This window comes from Sitophilus oryzae, unplaced genomic scaffold (assembly GCF_002938485.1).
Source record: "Sitophilus oryzae breed Bouriz unplaced genomic scaffold, Soryzae_2.0 scaffold_1442_pilon_pilon, whole genome shotgun sequence".
NCBI lineage: Eukaryota > Metazoa > Arthropoda > Insecta > Coleoptera > Curculionidae > Sitophilus > Sitophilus oryzae.
The window spans coordinates 4,498,512-4,516,802 of record NW_022146107.1 but is presented as its reverse complement, the minus strand read 5'-3'; the positions used below and the strand labels follow the sequence as shown (position 1 = coordinate 4,516,802).

Sequence of the window (18,291 nt, the reverse complement as noted above, 5' to 3'; positions counted from 1 at the left end):
CGACAAAACGTTATTGTGCCTTTTAAAAAAATAAAATTCCTTTCATTTAATTTGTTATTAAATATATTGTCTATATATAAAAAGAATTATTAACAGATAATTCAAAACTGATATTGGTTGTATAGAATATCCATTATTGCCTTGATAACTACTGGGGTCAGTATAAATATAAGTTCCGTTTAAAGCGTCTTGAATCCATGAATTATATTCAGTTACCCTAGTAAACACAGAAGGGAGCCCGGCTTGACAGTCTGCTGCTCCAAAGGAGACGATTCCTATCTGTTCTCCATTGATCACTAGTGGGCCTCCAGAGTCTCCGTTACATGATCCCAAGGTCCCATTTCCTTTAAAATGATTAAAATGTTATTTTGTATTGTACTTAATTAATGAATAGTAATGTTTACCTGATGTACATATGTGAGTATCGACAATATAACCTGAGTAGTCTCTGTAGGCACTGCATTTTTCATTTGTTATAACTTCTAAATCGACATACCTCAATACGTTTGAGGTAGACCCTAAAAAGAGTTATAGAGGGTGAGTCTTAAATAAGTGCAATGCATGTAGAATGAGTGGGAGGGGGTTAATCACCGCGAAAAGGCTTCCTAGTCAGCCAGGGATAAGACAGTAGTGAGATGTATGATGCTCCTTAGACCCAGCCAAAATGCCAGAGGGGATTCCCCCTAGTACTTGACTAGGAGCTTCCCCACCAACGACAAGGTCTCGCATCTCCTAGAGGAAGAAGACTAATATATACTTGCCATAAATTGTAATGCCCCATCCCAGGCATATGCTCATCAGACTGTCATAAGTATTTGTTCCTTCTGCTAATTTAATAGTTGAAATTTGCTGATTTATAGTCACTGACTCAGGTAATTGAATCAAAGCTACATCGTTCTGTAGTAGGGATTCGTCCCAGTCCTCGTGAATGATGAATTTTGAACTGTTCAGTACTATTCTACTAGATTCTGTAGATGAGAGGTCATGAGATCCCAGAGCTGCGATAACATATGAAGCGCTAAAAATCAAGAATAGATTTCAGGTAAATTTGATTCAAAGATCGTATACTATAAATAAAATGGCCAGACCCCCATAACTTTTTTATTTTTCCAGATAAAAAAACGAGATTTGGTATGTTAGTATATGACATATAAATTAGGATTGATTGGTTTTACAATTTTGCCTAAAATATGATATATTATGTATAGTCGATTTTCCGAAATCAAATGTCGATTAGGGTTTACTAAAACTAGTTTTAGTTTAGTTTCTTCAATTTTGTCATGAAACAGTGGCGTATCATTAATTCGCTCTTAATTTTAATTATTGAAAATGTGTACTTCTTTCCACACCACCCAAGAGATAAAGTACATGGCGCGTTTATTTTAACGTAGTCTCCCCGGAGGTCTACTCCACTGGGTAAATTAAAAACTTTAACTTATCTGCATAAGCCCGACGGATATGGCTCATTGATGTCAAAGTCGATCGTGTCTGCTGTGCTGGGCTCATCAGGGTGGTCTCTCAATACGTCCAACTCTTCATCTTCAGCCGCCAGAGGGATATCTACACGCAAGTCCAACCCCTCTTCATCGGATTCGTCGAGTGACACTTCAGTGACGTCACAGGATTTCCCATTGCGGTATGCACAAATCATTGAACATTTTAATCCTGCTTTTCTGCATCCGCAGGCATTTGTGGCTTTACCACAGTTGTTGGTTTTGCATTTACAGGATAAAAATGCCACTAGGGATTTTGGAACTGGATCTTTCAACGTTGTGACGGGAGTAATGCCTGTTTTTGTTTTCTTCCAACCCCATTCTTCAACATATTTGGTACAACCAGACCAATGCTGAACCTGGTGGTAAGTTCGCAATGAATGCTGTCCAGCACGACAATTAATTATTCATAAATTAATGAGCGAATTAATGATACGCCACTGTTTCATGACATTTGATTTCGGAAAATCGACTATATAGTATACATACTTCACGCAAAATTGTAAAATTTCCAGGGATTTTTTGCCTAAACGGTTGACTTTAGCGAAAATTTTCATCTAACCTTTTTATAGGAAATTTTTATTCTCTTTAATTTTGCTCTCTTCAAATTTTTGTGAAAAACGCATGGTTTTCGAGATATTTACAAAATACCGATTTTGGGCGCCATCTTGGTAAGATGGCGGCACCGGCGGCAAATCTGGAAATGTGCAGTTTATGGATTTTAGTTAGGGACCCCAAAAGCTATAAACCTTCCAAGTTTCAAAACTTCCGGACTTTTTTCCAAGCAGGCCCCTTTTTTGATCCCCAATGACTGAACTGTTGCGGCTCTGCTTACCTATCTATACAATGGGCAGCTGTCAATACCCATGAATCCGTTATTAAGGAGCCTCCGCAAAAATATACAGTGTTGCCTTCATAAACGAACAGAGCAACTTGATATGGAAACTGATTTGCTGTTGCCACATTTCCTCCTATGATCCTCTTGGAAAGTCCACTACTTTTTCTGTCTTTCAAAAATGTGAAACTGGGAGTATCAGGATCTTCTATTTCCTAAAATTTTACACAAAAAATAGTATACAGGGTTGAGCAACAGTGCCTCAGGCATCTGTAGCTCTTACAATAAAAAACTAGGGAATTTTGTTTAAGTGCATGCAGACCTAAAGTATGTATGACCGAACACCCTGTATATTATTTTTTATTAGATGGGGAGTTAAAAAATGAACATTTTTTGTATTTAAAGTAATGCAAAATTTTTAATGTTTTCGCAAATAAATGCCGTAATATTTCATATGGCTCTTTCAATGGTAAAATACGAGAAAAAAAATAATGGGTGGCTTTGATAAAAATTTACTGTGGAAAATGCCATATGAAATATAAAAAAAACATACACAACATTTTGAAATACTCTAAATACAAAAAATGTTCCATATTTAAATAAACGAAGAAAATTTATTTTATATTTTAGAAAGTTTGGCGTAGAATTTTGAACACCCTCTATGGTTTAAGATTACGATATTTATAGCAAAGTAAGTATAGACCATCTAAATTAAATACCTAATATAGTTTTGCTTTCAGGACAGTTCTTGTATTTGTAATATTTTTTTAACAAAGGTAAAACATATATTTTTTATTTATTTATTAATATCTCTGAAATTATCGAAATATATTTACTCTTATCTTAGGATTATGTAAAGTGATCCGAAAGGAAGCCAAAAATGCAATAAAATACAGGGTGTTCTATTTAAAAAAAATCATCCCGATCCACTTAAACTTTTTTGAGCCACCCTATAGAAGTTAAAATATTTTCCTGAAATACATCCCCGTACATACTTTAGGTTTGCACTTAAACAAAATTCTCAAGTTTTTTTTATTCCAGGAGCTACAGATGCCCGACGCACTATTGCCGAACCATGTATAGTGAAAAAAATATTGAGAGAGACGATGTATAGGTACATAAAAATCTGATTTTACTTACATTCGACAATGTTGTGGCTTCAGTCAAAACATCTTGACCAATAATTTCCAAAAATAAGCAACTTAATAACACTAAAAATAGATTTAGACTCCTCATGATTTTTGAAGTAGGTATAGACACCTTATCTTGTTCAAATATTTTGGTAAGAAAAATACCAAGATTTTAGAACTTTACTTTAATGTACTTAAATACATTTTCGCTTTTTTTACCGAAAAAGATGGCTTGAATAAAGAATTACAACTATAATTCAAATAATGAACTCTAGGTGTTAGAATCTTACGTAAGCAAGAAAATGATATTTATTTTTTTAAAGCATACACACCTCATACCGTGTAATCTATGAATCAAAAATATTATCTTGGATGTTTATCAGTTGGTTCCGCGAAATCAAATTTTATAGCAAAGTATAGATAAGAATTTCGATTATAAAATTTAGTTCTGTACAAACAGAGCTGGAAACTCACAGAAATCTTAAGTCTTTTTTGATTTAAATAATTTTAATGATTAAGTCCTTTGATTTTAAGTCATTTTTCGAAAGTTGACTTCAGATTTAGGGCTCGAACACACTGACGACCAGGTCGCACTGGCCAGGCCGCTGCTGCCTCTAAAACCATTGAATCAAATGATACCGCACACACTAACGTCCTGGCCGTCCGTTGGTCGTTGCGGCCAGTAGACTGCACTAAAATATTATTATTTTCTGCCGCTTGTTGCCGGTTTACTTCCAAATTAATAATTTTTCTGATGAAATCCCTCAAATTCAACGCATAATATTTTATTTTCTATAAGATATAGTGTTTTAGTGTAGTTTTTGCACACGTGCAGAAAATCCAAAGATATAGTATATAGACTGGATCAAAGGGAAACTTAAATCTAATCCCTTTTTTTTTATCAAGGGTCGATTCTAGTAAAAATTCCAAAACATTTTTATATAACATACTCTATTTATGGTGGGTATGATACCTGTTACTAGGTATACCTTCTAGTTTCGATGTTAAAAAATAAAAAATCATATTTGAAGATTTTCTACAGCCACTTGTTTTTTTTTATTAAATTTGTTTTTTTAGTTGTATTGTAGACATGTACAAGGAGGACAACTGTATTTTAAATATTATTTTTAATTTAACGTTTTTCAATCAGGGTCCATTAGACTATATTTCTACTAGGTACATTATTTAAAAAAAAATAAGAGTAAAAGTAACTTAAACATTCGTAAAAATAGAAGTATTTACTGTTGTAGATTCTCAGTAACAATAAAAAAGAGGAATTTATATTGTAAACATTGAAATAACTGGAAGCTAAACTTTCTACCTGCTTATATTTAGAGCCAGTGTCTGACGACCTTTTTTTATGATGGCCCTAACATGTTTACTTCTAAAGTCGATAAGAGCCATCAGTAGAAGTCCATATCAGTAGAAAAAGAAACAGAATATCGCCCTTTTTGTCGGTCGCGCGTACACAATGCTTTTTGTTCGGCCTATTTGTTCTGCTTGTTCGTGCGCGCTCGGTTCGTTCGGGCTAAAATGCTCAAGTCTGGACGCACCTTTAGGAACAATACTGTTTTTGTCCTTTATTGATATAATGCTAAAAATCTCTCGAGTTACATGTCGCACTCTACACATATTAAATTACATAGACGTAGGATGTAGAATATTCTAATATTCTGTTATGAAACGACTGATGGAATAGCAGGCATCGCGGATTTGAAAAACATAGAAATAACGGGGTTGGAGATTTTACTTGCTCCATTTACAAACACCAGTATTTATTAACGAAAAATCCAAAAATATTTTAAATGCATTATTTAATATTAGAACATTTAATAAGCTCATGAATAGCAACTTCGCTTTTTAGTTAACTCGGATATTTTAACATTTCTGAAACAATATTTTCTAATTGGTAAAACGTAAAAAATTGTTAGATCTGACAACTCTGTTGAAACTGGTCGTTCATCTGGCCGCAGCTATAAACGCAATGCATCCGGCCAGCCGACAGCCAGGTCGTTGCGACCTGGTCGTCAGTGAGTTAGAGCCCTAAGGATATATGCGTATTGAGTGCGGCCAGATGAACGACCACTTTCGGCAGGGTCATATCTAACGATTTTTTACGTTTTACCAATTAGAAAATATTGTTTTCAGAAATGTTAAAATATCCGAGTTAACTAAAAAGCGAAGTTCCTTTTCATGAGCTTATTATATGTTCTAATATTAAATAAAGTAATGTTTCTCCAAAGCCATACCAAGCTAAAATCACAAAAGAACTACGATATGCGGAGACAAAACCGAATAGAATATTTTTGAAGCAATTTGGCCCGTCTGGCCGTCACAGATTGTTGCATCAGATATAAAAATAATAAATAAACACATTATATCCAATAAAGGACAAAAATAGTATTGTTCCTAAGAATTGAAAACAAATTATTTATTTATGACTTATTTATATACATAAAATACACAAATATTTAATTTTTTAACTCTATTTCTTGGTATTTGTGTTAGTACAGGGTATTGAATTAGTCCTAGTAAAAATATAGTCTAATGGGCCCTGTTTGAAAAACAATAAATTAAATATAATACACACACCGGAAAAGTCTAGGGATATTACAGTTTTATCCAGCCATCGTCAGTAATTTTATTATTTGCATTTCTGATATAATAATAAAATTAAAATAAACAAATAGTTTACAGGACGTATTGGAAATAAAAACGCGAAATTTACCGAATTTTTCAAATTTTCCTTGATTTTTATTGAACTCAAAAAAATACACACATTTTTTTTAATTCTAAACTGTGAATTAAAAAAAAAGATAAAACCATTTTTACTTAATAAAGGGTATAGCCTCCTGTACTGTTCATTACAGCCCTACATCGTCTCTCCATGCTCCTGATCAGGTTGTCGATCTCTTCTTGAGGTACAGCCTGCCACGCTGCATTCACGGCCCGAACCCGATCCCTACGAATTTCACGAGGCATACCATTCTCAAAATTCTTCTTTGGACCGCGTCCCATACGTGTTCGATGGGGTTGAGGTCAGGAGATTGTGCCGGCCAGGGTAAGATGTTTAATTGATGAGCATTGATAAACTCACTTACCACTCTGGCTGTATGAGGCCGTACATTGTCATGCATGAGAATGAAGTTTCTCCCAAAATCATTGGCATATGGTAACACGACAGGCTCAAGAATTAAATCACGATATGTGATTCCTGTTAGAAACCTTTCAAGAAAAACGAGATCGGTTTTTCGGCCTAACTGGACTCCTCCCCAGACCATAACTGTTCCATCTTGATAAGGGTGCACTTCCTGAACATGATCCAACCGAATAAGATTTCCCGGTTCTCCCCATACCCTAAGCCTTCTCGAATCCGGATGAATTCCAAAGCGTGATTCATCCGTGAAGAGAACATTGGCCCATTGTTCATTCGACCACTGAACATGATCTTGAGCCCACAAATATCGTACCTCTCGATTTCCTCTCGTTAAGGGTTGAGCTCTCCAGGGGCGTTTGCTTCTTAAGTTGACCTCTCTTAATCTATTGCGAACAGTGTCAGGACTAACGGTTACATTATGTGTTTCCTGGAGAATTAAACTAATCTATGGTGCTGTAAGAGTAAAAAATGATCTTGCTGAGGGGTAGTAATGCGATGTCGCCCTGTGTGCCTTTCAGCAACATCACCTCTGTACCTTTCAGCAACATCACCACATCACGGTAGCGTGCACTTAATAGCGATATTACACTTTGCGTTGTATTTAATGCTCTAGCTACGTCGATTTGGCGCATTCCAGCTTCGAGCATACCCATGGCCCTTAGCATTTCGTCTCTGTTAAGATGTCTACGCTCCATAATGTCGTTTAATACTAAACAGAGTTATTTGAATGTATTCTGGCCAGTTATCATAAAAACATATCCAGTACAGGTTAAATTCGAACAATTGATGCTAGGTGCTTTTTATACATTTGACAAAAAATGCATAAACACTTCTGCAAATATCCCAAATTTAGAAATAACTAGTGTGACTACTTCGTTTCAATCGAAGTAGAAAGAATCGGCCTACAAATATGTGGTTGTTTATTCAAAACATTTATTTTTAACTTTAATAAAAAGATATCCCTAGATTTTCCCGGTGTGTGTATTTAAAATACAGTTTTCCCCCTTGTACATGACTACAATACAACTAAAAAACTAATTTAATAAAAAAAATAACAAGTGGTTGTAGAAAAACTTTAAATATTTTTTTTTTTTTAACATCGAAACTCGAAGGTATCATAACAGGTATCATACCAACCATAAATAGAGTATGTCATATAAAAATATTTTGAATTTTTATTAGAATCGACCCTTGATAAAAAAAGGTACTAGATTTAAGTTTCCCTTTGATCCAGTCTGTATACTATTTCTTTGAATTTTCTGCACGTGTGCAAAGACTACACTAAAACACTATATCTTATAGGAAATAACATATTTTGCGTTGAATTTGAGGGATTCCATCTGAAAAATTATTAATTTGGAAGAAAACTGGCAACAAGCGACAGAAAATAATAATATTGTAGTGCAGTCTACTGGTCGCAACGACCAGCCAACGGCCAGGTCGTTAGTGTGCGTTGTATCATTTTATTTAATGGTAGCAGCGACCTGGCCACCTGGATGTAGCAGCGACCTGGCCGGTGCGACCTGGCTGTCAGTGTGTTCGAGCTCTTAAGTCATCAAAAATATTTAAGTTTTTAAAGTTTTATAAAAGGCCTACGTCAGATTTTTATATATTTTTATGATAATATTTTACCAGCAGCATTTCTTTTTCACACACCTAGTCTTCTTAGTTCCTGAATACAAGGCGAATTTTAAAAAGTTGCATTTTTCGACCCTCTTCGTATCTTATTGGTTTAAGTTGCGCCACTGAACTTTACTTGGAAATCTCTATGGAGCTCGATTTTCACCTTTTCGATAAGTTATAATGGCCGAGATATGAGGGGAGTCGAAAAATGCAACAATTTCAATTTCGCCCTGTATTTCAGGAACTAAGACAAATATGTGTGTACCATTTTTGGTTTCATAAAAAAGTAGCATAGTAATGTGAAAACCGCATCTTTGTACTTCTGCTCATAAACGAAAAAGCCTGTAAAAAACGCGAAAGTGGGCCATTCTGTATAAAGTACCACAAAATTTAATTTAATATAAGTTGTGTTTTTATGTTCTTTATGCTTTTATTTCCAAATTGTAATGATCTTCTTTTTAGACATACTTAGAACAAAATTTTCGGCAATAATAATTAAATTGTTATACAAGGAAGTTCGTTTTTATCACTGCAATATCTACTACTTAACGATGATAAGAAATTGTTAATTACATTTTTATTATTTGAACAGATCAAGTAGAAACAAGTAAACACATTTTGGCATAAGCTCCATTCAAATATAATCAACCACTCAAAAGGTTTTTTTCACTGCGATTATATTTGAAATCAGTAAAAAAAAACAATTATAAGTAGGTATGGTGCATATACGAACGATTTTATTTGAGTAAAATTGTGAAATTAGAATTGTATTAGTGTATTTAGTGCTATAAGTAGAGTAGATTTGCAATAGTTTTGAGGAATTTTTGCAATATGGGAGTTAAATATTTGTTATTATTAGTTGGAATATTTCAACCAATATTTTCACAGGTACTTCCTTATTCTATCTATATTTATAAAAAAATACTTTAGTTTAATATTTTGTCTAGAAATTCGCGTTTTTTACAAATAATTATACAGGCTGTTTCTTAAGTAGGCTAAGTTTTCCGTCTCCGATATCAGTCGCATCAAAGCTTATGACGCGAAGGATTGTCGTCTCGACGCACTCAGTGATGAGGTGTTCTGGTGTTTCCCCATTTTCCTCACAGAATCTGCTTTCGCTGTTGTTTCTTAGCTTAATCTACTAGTACTTGGAAAGACTGTTAAAAACCTCGTGACAGTCCGAAGATTGTTCTTTCTTAAATCTATGATTTTTTTTATTTTCGTATGTCTTGAGAAATTTCTTCGAGAGTCTTTAGATCGTCTGATTATTCCCATTCCAGGTTACGGATGGAGTCTTCAAGGTTCTTGAGTTCCGCTTTAAGTTAGTTTGCACTTGGGAAGCAGAATGGTTCTGGTCCAGTCTGGAAGCAGAATGGTTAGAGGAGTTCTCGGGTGTTAAAAATAAAAAAAAAATATATTAATCGGTTTAAAATAATGGTACGCCACCAAACCAAACCACAAAATTGTTCTCTGGGACTTTTCTTGTACAGGGTGGGTCAAATTCGACGCTTTTAAATGGAAACACCCTTTTCTAAAGGAGATAGACGAAAACTAATATCGGTGTCTGGAGCTCAATTTTCATCAAAAACATGACGGTGAAATCCGCACATCAATATCTGTTACCGTTTCGGAGTTACGGGGTGTTTTTCAAAAATGTGCATTTTTAAAAAATCGCTGTAACTTTTTTGCTATGGAAAATTTTGTATTTCTATGAAGACATTTCCAAAGCACCTTTTTACCTAGAATTTAATGGTTTAAGTATAATTTTTTTAAAATTAATAATTTAAGAGTTATCAACAGAAAAATTGATTTTTTATTTGGGACACCCTATATATTTTTAATTAAATGAAGAGAATTTAAAATTACCTTTTCAAAAATATAGCACACTTGATATTTTGTTATAATCCCCTTCGAAATACAGAATTTTTAAAAGCTCGCCACTTTTAACTAGTAGGCTTTGGACCCCTTTTTCCAGCAAGACGACGCATCACCTCTGAACGCTGGAGTTATCAGCAAATTTTTGCAGCCAATTTCAAGAATAATTGGATAGCTAACCAAGATCTCAGCCGTTGGCCGTCGAGGCCGCCTGACTTAGTACTCATGGATCTAATCCTATGGATATATTTGCGGAAGAATAAAGGTCCCTTATTCTTCCGTATAATCTAGACAAAATTAAAATACTTAGCAGTTATGAGAGGGTATCTTTCACCCCCACTGAGTTAATGAATACCGCGAGAAATGTTCAAAAACTGCCCCGTCTGCCCATAACAGAAGACGGTCGATATGTCGAACACCTGTAGCAAAAACTCATGTCTTGGTTTGCTACTTATTTTTATTATTATTAGATATAGTTTAAATGTGTTGATGTTGGTTAAATATATTTTAAATTGTTATAAAATTCTGCATCTCTCATAGCAAATATTATTTTCGTTTTAACTGATGCTCACAGCTAGAATTTTTTTGCATTACAGCCGGTGCCGTTCATAGCCTACTTATTTAAACTTAGTATTTAAAGCCGGGCGAATTTTTATATACTCATATATCTCGAAGAGGAATCGAGCAAAATATCAACTGTGTTATATTTTTGGAAAGGTAATTTTAAATTCTTTTCAATAAAGTAAAAATATACAGGGTGTCCCATATCAAAAATCAAATCTTCTGTTGAAAATTCTTAAATTATTAATTTTAAAAAAATTATACTTAAACTATTAAATTCTACGTAAAAAGGTGCTTTGGAAATGTTTTCATAAAAATACAAAATTTTCCATAGCAAAAAAGTTACAGCGATTTGTTAAAAATGCATATTTTTGAAAAACACCCCGTAACTCCGAAACGGTAACAGATATCGATATGCGGTTTTCACCATCTTGTTTTTTGACAAAAATTGAGCTCCAGACACCGATATTAGTTTTTGTCTATCTCCTACAGAAAAGGGTGTTTCCATTTAAAAGCGTCGAATTTGACCCACCCTGTACACTGAACTAGTGTTTTCGAGAAAAAAAAATAAAAAATGAAAGCCAGCTTCGATATTCTTGCCCATTTTCTAGCAATTTTAAGATATTATGCAATGTATATTTGATACCACTTAAACTTTTTGTTACGTAATCGAGATGGATCAAACCATGGACATATTCGGCGCAGGGCGGACTAACTGGAATATAAATTTCACACTGGGGATTCAGGTGGTAGCTATGCTGTAAAAAATGTCAAGTTGCCACACTTATTTATTTATTGTCATTAGTTTTGATACATTGAGACGACAACCATTCGTACCATGAACTTTGGTACGACTGATATCGGAGGTGGAGAACTAACCTCCACTAACCTCCGTAAAAACGTCTCAGATACTGGCTTTTGTTAAAGCCCTGAGACGGTATGATGAGTTATACATAACTCAAGAATGGGGACACACAATAGATCTGTAAGGTCGCAGTGATAACTCTCATAACATTCTACATACCCTGATTTTTTTAGACTACTTAGGGAACAGCCCGTATAGTAATTTATATATATTAGCAAAGTACTCTTTTAGAATGATGTAAATATTCTAAATAGAGATTTCTTCTATCAAAACAAAAGAGATTCATCTAGCTCTTTGAGAATTGTTGGCGGACAAGATGCTACTCCTCATCAATTCCCTTTTGAAGTGGGTCTTTACATAGATTACCAGCTAAAAAACGCCTTTTGTGGAGGTTCGCTTATATCATCAAACTATATTTTAACAGCAGCGCATTGCTTAGAAGGGTATGTATTCATTTTTTGTTTGTCTCCTAAAAATTTACCATTATATGTATACCGATATGAGAATATAGAGTAAAAGTTGAAGTCATATTAAAAGCTGCCCACCAATCAACTCATAAGTGCAATATAGAGACTGTTCAGCCATTGTTCATCGTTACGTCACCATTATTTGTCAAATTTGAGTTTTAAAAAAATTAAGCACCTTCCTATATTAAAAATTTAGCTAGTTCCGTTTTTTTCGGCATTTATTTTAATTTTTTCTTGAACTCTTTATCAGTTACGAACCCTTTAATTTCAATCCTTTGTACTGTTGAAATTCCTAGTTTTAAAGCATCAGCAACTCGCTATATTATTTAAAAACGCTATCTATGTATTTTACATGGGAATATTACACCTTTGCATTGCACTTGCTTCATAGACGGCGTCCACGGGCAAGAGTGTTCTACCAGCGCCAGCGTCTCTTTCTCGAGAAAAATAATTTCTAAGCTTAGCAATGAATTGTTGTGCATTTTGGATAAATCTTTGAGGTATTTTTGCAATAAAAAAAATTTGAATTTTGTTTTACAGCAACCAATGACTAAAGAATACAAGGACATGCAACGCCCGTATACGGGCTGCAGCAGAATTTGTGACCTTAGACGCCATTTCTTTGGACATAACGAATGAGTCATCAGCGACAATTTTAGCGATTTTTAATAGTTGGTTGTGTTAGTGAACTTTGTATAAACTCTATTACAATGGTAATTTGTTCAGCTTTCAAGTGTAAAAGGCACAAGATAAGAAAAAGCCAAGAGTTATGTTTTATAGGGAAATAAACAATTCACTCCACCTTTATAGCGGTTTTTTTTATTGAATTTGATAATTATTTCTCTGATATTATATGTACTTGATATGTGCTATACGTCGATACTAGTTTTGTACCTTTTGTTAACATTTTAATACATTTTATTGGTAATTAATTAGTATGATACCACCGGATACACCATAGGCGTAGTAAAAACATTTATCAAAAAAAAAAAATATCGCTTCAAGCAAAGCTTTAAGCGGCTATGTTAAGGAAAAGATGTGCCATGGCACTGTTTGGAAGAAAGGTAACGATTTGCTCCCGTGTGTTATTTGTCCTTATGTTCTTTAGTCATTGACAGCAACAATAAAATTTTAATTTTGACATTTATCGATGTCCGTCAGTAATTTACGAAATGTCGTAATGACGTCACCAATCTCTTTCATCTGGTTGTCAAGTGATTGAGAGAGTTCGACAATATATGACGTGACGGTGAACGATGACTGAACATTCTAATATATTGTACCGTACACGTTGTGTAATAACCTTAGATTAAGAATGTAATAACCCTACAATATATTTTTTAATGAACGCTCTCTTGCTTGAATCTTTAATTTCATAAAAAAGTAGGACAGTGATGTGAAAACCACCATCTTTGTATCTCTACTCATAAACGAGAAACCGCATAAAACTCCACAACTATCGCTGTTTAAAACTTCTCTCGATAGATAAACAATAGTTCTTTTTATTTCTATAACGTACTTATTTATTTATTCACATAAGTTCATTAAAAGATAACATTTTAATAGATTATTTCTTAGAAATATTTTATACGATAAAATGAGGACTTATTTTTTTTAAAAGTACCTAATCATAACACATCTGTTACAAATATAATTTATCTACGTAATTGATTTAATAAGCTCTTAACTCACGCATTTTGAGTGAGTTAAGAGCTTCTTAACTCACGCATTTTCATTATCGCACTCCTTGTTTAGATGACTACCAAAGAGAAAAAAATATTTTGTAAATATTTATTTTGCACTAAATTGGAAAAATATAGTACCTTTTCATTTCCATAGTTGTGTCTTTTTTTTCCACCATTGTGCACCATTTTTTAGAGTATGTATATTCATACTTCTGTTTCGATCTTGCTGGAAGCAATCCAGAAATGGCTCTGAATGCCTCTTCTTCAATGTCAGAGGGAATACTTCCCGAATTTTTTAACTAGTGACATCAATATTATTTACTCTCATATTGACATTGCCATGCATGGTGTTATTTGAACAAAGATATTAAGGTAATTGATTTTTAGGATAGGTATATAGTTAAGTACAATAATTTTTACAATTCATTGTGTGTTTTATAGTTAGAATTAGATAAAATATTGTACAATATACGTGAGTTAACTCCATTAAGATATTTATGTGGTTACACAACTCGTGCTACGCACTCATTGTGCAACTTTCACACGCGTATCTTAATGATGTTGTTAACTCACTTGTATCGTAAATAATATAGGACTAATATTTGAAGTATTTTAAATCGTTGGGTAGTTACAAAGTGTGATTAAACGATTTGTCAAAATATCTACAATAGAATCTCGTGCTTATTTGTAGAAAAAAAATTATGTGCAAGGCAAAGTCTGTCTACGATTTCGAAATAAAGTTTTCCTTAAACTTCTATTTCTATTAAATTACTAAAAATACTATTTATTTAAATAATTTCTATGTAAAAAGTGCAAGACTTGCAAGAATCTTGCAGCGAAACGAAAAGACCAAGACCAACACCAAGGGAATCTTGGTGTTGATCTTGCCTTTGCTTATCACTAAATATTACGAATTTATTTTTATATTAAACGTTTCAGTGCAATCTCATTGGACGTGATTCTAGGAGCTCAAAACATTTCTGACGATTCAGAGTCAAATAGGCAAAGACAGGTGACGAGCGCTTATGTAATCCACCCAGACTGGGACTCTACTACTTACACAAGCGACATAGGTTTGGTCAAACTAAATACACCTGCTCAAATAAACGACTATGTCCAAACAATCACACTTGCCAGTGGATCAGATAGTTATGCAGGTCAACAAGGTACAATAATAGTTATTTATATAAACTCCCCGGCACAAAATAGAAATGTTGACAAAAAAATTAAAACGTGCCTACTTCTCATGAAATCATTCATTATGACATTAAAACTCAGTATGCAAAGTTTCATAACATTCCTTAAAAGGCTTATGCCTCAAAAATCCGTGCGAAATTATCGTAATCGTTTGAATCAGCTAAACGCTCACCTATTGGCCACTGCTTCGATCGGTATTTCCGCGCGAGTAAACGGTGCTGTCTGCACGCTGTGGAATTTCTAACAGAACAAGCTAGAATACGACATATCGCGTTGTGCTCGGATGTAGTTTGTATATTAAATTTGGTTTATTGTGATTAATATTTGGAGTTTATTACTAGTTTAAAAACAAACCTACTTAGTGAGATGAAGGACGGGTTTACTTGCAAACGATAACAAACAACAATTGGTTTTTAATAATACAAAATTATTGAGTTTTTGAGCTGTCAGAGGCCCGTATTTAGGAGGAGGGGGCCAAATTGTAAATTTTAATTACCATATTAAACTGAAAATTTGCATGCGTATATAGAAGCTAACACAATGTAAAATTATCTTATTGTTGATCAGATACAGGGCCGTATTAAGGAGAAGGAGCCAAATCTTAAATTTTAATTGTGTTGACCTGAAAATTCGCACACGTATACAGGGTGTCCAGTTTAAAATGAGGTACCTACATGGGGAATATTGGGGATCTTGAAGACCGTTAAGATAGGTTAAATAGAAGAAAAGTTGCGTTTTTGCGTGTCCAAAAATAATCTAGGTCTATTTTATTTAATATTCATATACCGTTACGTAAATATAGCGAGAAAAAGAAAAATGTGCATTTTCTAAACACCACCATATTTTCTTTATTATTGGAGCTAAGGTCATCAACATTTTAACATAGGGGTAAGGCAATATGGAAATTTTGAAAATTATATCCAAAAAAGTCTAGGCGTACTACGTTGCGCATGGTCGAAGTGCACTTTTGCTCTTCCTATGGGCGCCATATTGAAATACATGGTTGAAAACATTTTTAATAAGGTTTTTTAAAATGCCAAATTTAAATATGGCGCTCATAAGAAAAATAAAAGCTGACCTAGACCGTGCGCAACATAGAAGGCCTAGGTTTTTTTGATATCATTTTTAACATTGCCATGTTGCCTTGCCCATATATTGAAATTTTGATTACCTTAGCTCGAATAATAAAGAAAATACGGTGGCTTTTCGAAAATGTTAATTTTTTCTTTTTCACCTTGTATCTACGTAACGGTATGGATTTAAAATAAAATAAACATAGATTGTTTTTGGGCACACGAATACGTAACTTTGCTTCCATTTAACCGACTTTGTATCTTCAACGGTTTGCTCAATGGTTGTCTTCAAATTGGACACCCTAGAGGACCCATATTAAGCGAAAAATTTACCAGTGAAAAAATTGATAAAAAAACTTTTTACAAACAAGCTTAAAATTAGATGCACTTAAAAGTAGAAAATAAGAACTAAAAGCAAGGGGCGCAAGTGCGCAAAGTAACGATTTAAACTTCTGTGGATTATTTTTTGAAGTATTAATACACGCAGGGACAAAACACCACTTATTTGAACTCATTTTACTTCTTCAAAACACCAAACCAATGAAAATAAACAATACACCTTCGCGAACGTCTGCAAAAACAATGCATTAAGTACGCGATCGTACGGACGCCATCGATCGATCAAAGCAGTGACGTCAAAAACAGGTAGCCTCGAGCCGGGTACGTTTTCTAGCCTTGCTGCATTTCTTAATTTTGTTTTGCCTTTATGTGAGAAAATTATAGTTTTTAAGAAAAATTCTGAGTGCCATGTTTTTTTACTCATATGTAGCTATCGAAATTCATTGAAATTAGAAATTAGTGAACATGTCTATTCCGCCACCCTAAATTTTACTAAGTTTGATGTTTCATAACTTTTAAATTTGTAATTCGATTTTTATGATTATGGTAATAGTTTATAGATAAATTTGTTGGAATTATTTTTTATTGTTTTAATGGCTTATATATTTCGGTTAGGTGAGTTTATACCGGGGTAAATCAAAACATCATTTTTGGCAATAACTTCAAAACACCCTCTAGAAAAAAAAGGGCGGGCATTTTGGATAAAAAACACTTTCCTGTAATCTTAGATGTATTCCTAACATTTTATTTTTTGAATTATCCTATTATATCTATTCTTTTATGAGCTACACATTTTTAAATAAAGTACTGATATTTTTACATTCTTGAATTTGTTGAAAATGAAGCTCTCAATGCCCACCGTTATATTGAGGATGTCCTCCAAGAAGTTGTTCCATTTGCTTTTTTCATTGGAAATCAGTTTATACTGATGCATGATAATGCCAGGTATTGGCAGGTATCGAGTTAGGAGTACGAGTAGTTAACGAGTACCTGGATGAGGTTGATTCGATATGACGAAGACCTCGAGCTGTTATTGCTGCGAGAGGTGGACATACACGCTATTAAAATTATTATAAAATTATTGTTTTTATCAATAAAAGAATCTCTGAAATCAAAACCTTATTTAAAAATGTGTAGCTCATAAAAGAATAGAGATAATGGGATAATTAAAAAAATTAAATATTTGGAATACAGAAAAGTGTCTTTTATCCAAAAAATCGGATTACAAAATAAAAAGTTATGAAACATCAAACTTATGACTCAATTTATGGTTAGCGTAACCAAGACGGTATAAGATAATATTAATTCAGTAAAAAATAAAACACTAAATTACAGGAACGGTGTTAGGCTGGGGAAAAACCTACGACGACCAGACAACCGTCACTGACATCCTTCAATACGTTTCAAACCCAATTTTCAGCAATGACGAATGTAAAGCTCAAAATCCTTCATACAACGGTATCATTACCGACGTTCACTTATGTCTTTCTGGCGTCGGTAACAAAGGGTTCTGTCAAGGTGACTCCGGAGGCCCTCTGGTGGTCAACGACGTCCAAGTTGGAGTAGTGTCATTCAGTTACAAGAGCTGTCAAGCGAGTATGCCTTCTGTCTTTGCTAGAGTCACCAAATTTACGGATTGGATCAAGGAAAACTCGGATATCAACTAGGAACCAACTAAAAATTATTGTAAAATAACTATGTATAGAATGATCAGTCATCGTTCAACGTCACGTCATAGATTGTCGAATTCTCTCAATCACTTGCCAGCCAGATGAAAGAGATTGGTGACGTCATTACGGCATTTCGTAAATTACTGCATATTATTTTTAGTAATTCTCATTGTCATTTGATTTGGGGTTGTAATTTTATTGACGGTCAAAATTAAAATTCGATTGTTGCTGTAAAACAAAATTCAAATTTTTTTGTCGCAAAAATGCCTCAAAGATTTAATCAAAATGAACAAGAGCTCATTGCTAAGCTTACAAATTATT

The 18,291-nt window shown here is 33.8% G+C and overlaps 2 protein-coding genes across 2 annotated transcripts; one reads left to right on the top strand and one right to left on the bottom strand.

The window, feature by feature from the left end:
- Positions 1-42: 42 nt before the first annotated feature.
- On the bottom strand, positions 43-3,877 carry LOC115877093 (brachyurin-like). The gene is made up of 5 exons (XM_030893171.1): positions 3,469-3,877; positions 2,329-2,543; positions 762-1,018; positions 405-518; positions 43-344 (listed from the first exon to the last, which is right to left on the bottom strand). Exons 1-5 carry the CDS (start codon positions 3,562-3,564, stop codon positions 58-60), a joined length of 969 nt encoding a protein of 322 aa, XP_030749031.1. The 5' UTR covers positions 3,565-3,877; the 3' UTR covers positions 43-57.
- Positions 3,878-8,863: 4,986 nt separating this feature from the next.
- On the top strand, positions 8,864-18,159 carry LOC115877089 (brachyurin-like). Its single transcript, XM_030893168.1, has 4 exons — positions 8,864-9,126; positions 11,771-11,982; positions 14,631-14,857; positions 17,636-18,159. Exons 1-4 carry the CDS (start codon positions 9,070-9,072, stop codon positions 17,965-17,967), a joined length of 828 nt encoding a protein of 275 aa, XP_030749028.1. The 5' UTR covers positions 8,864-9,069; the 3' UTR covers positions 17,968-18,159.
- Positions 18,160-18,291: the final 132 nt, after the last annotated feature.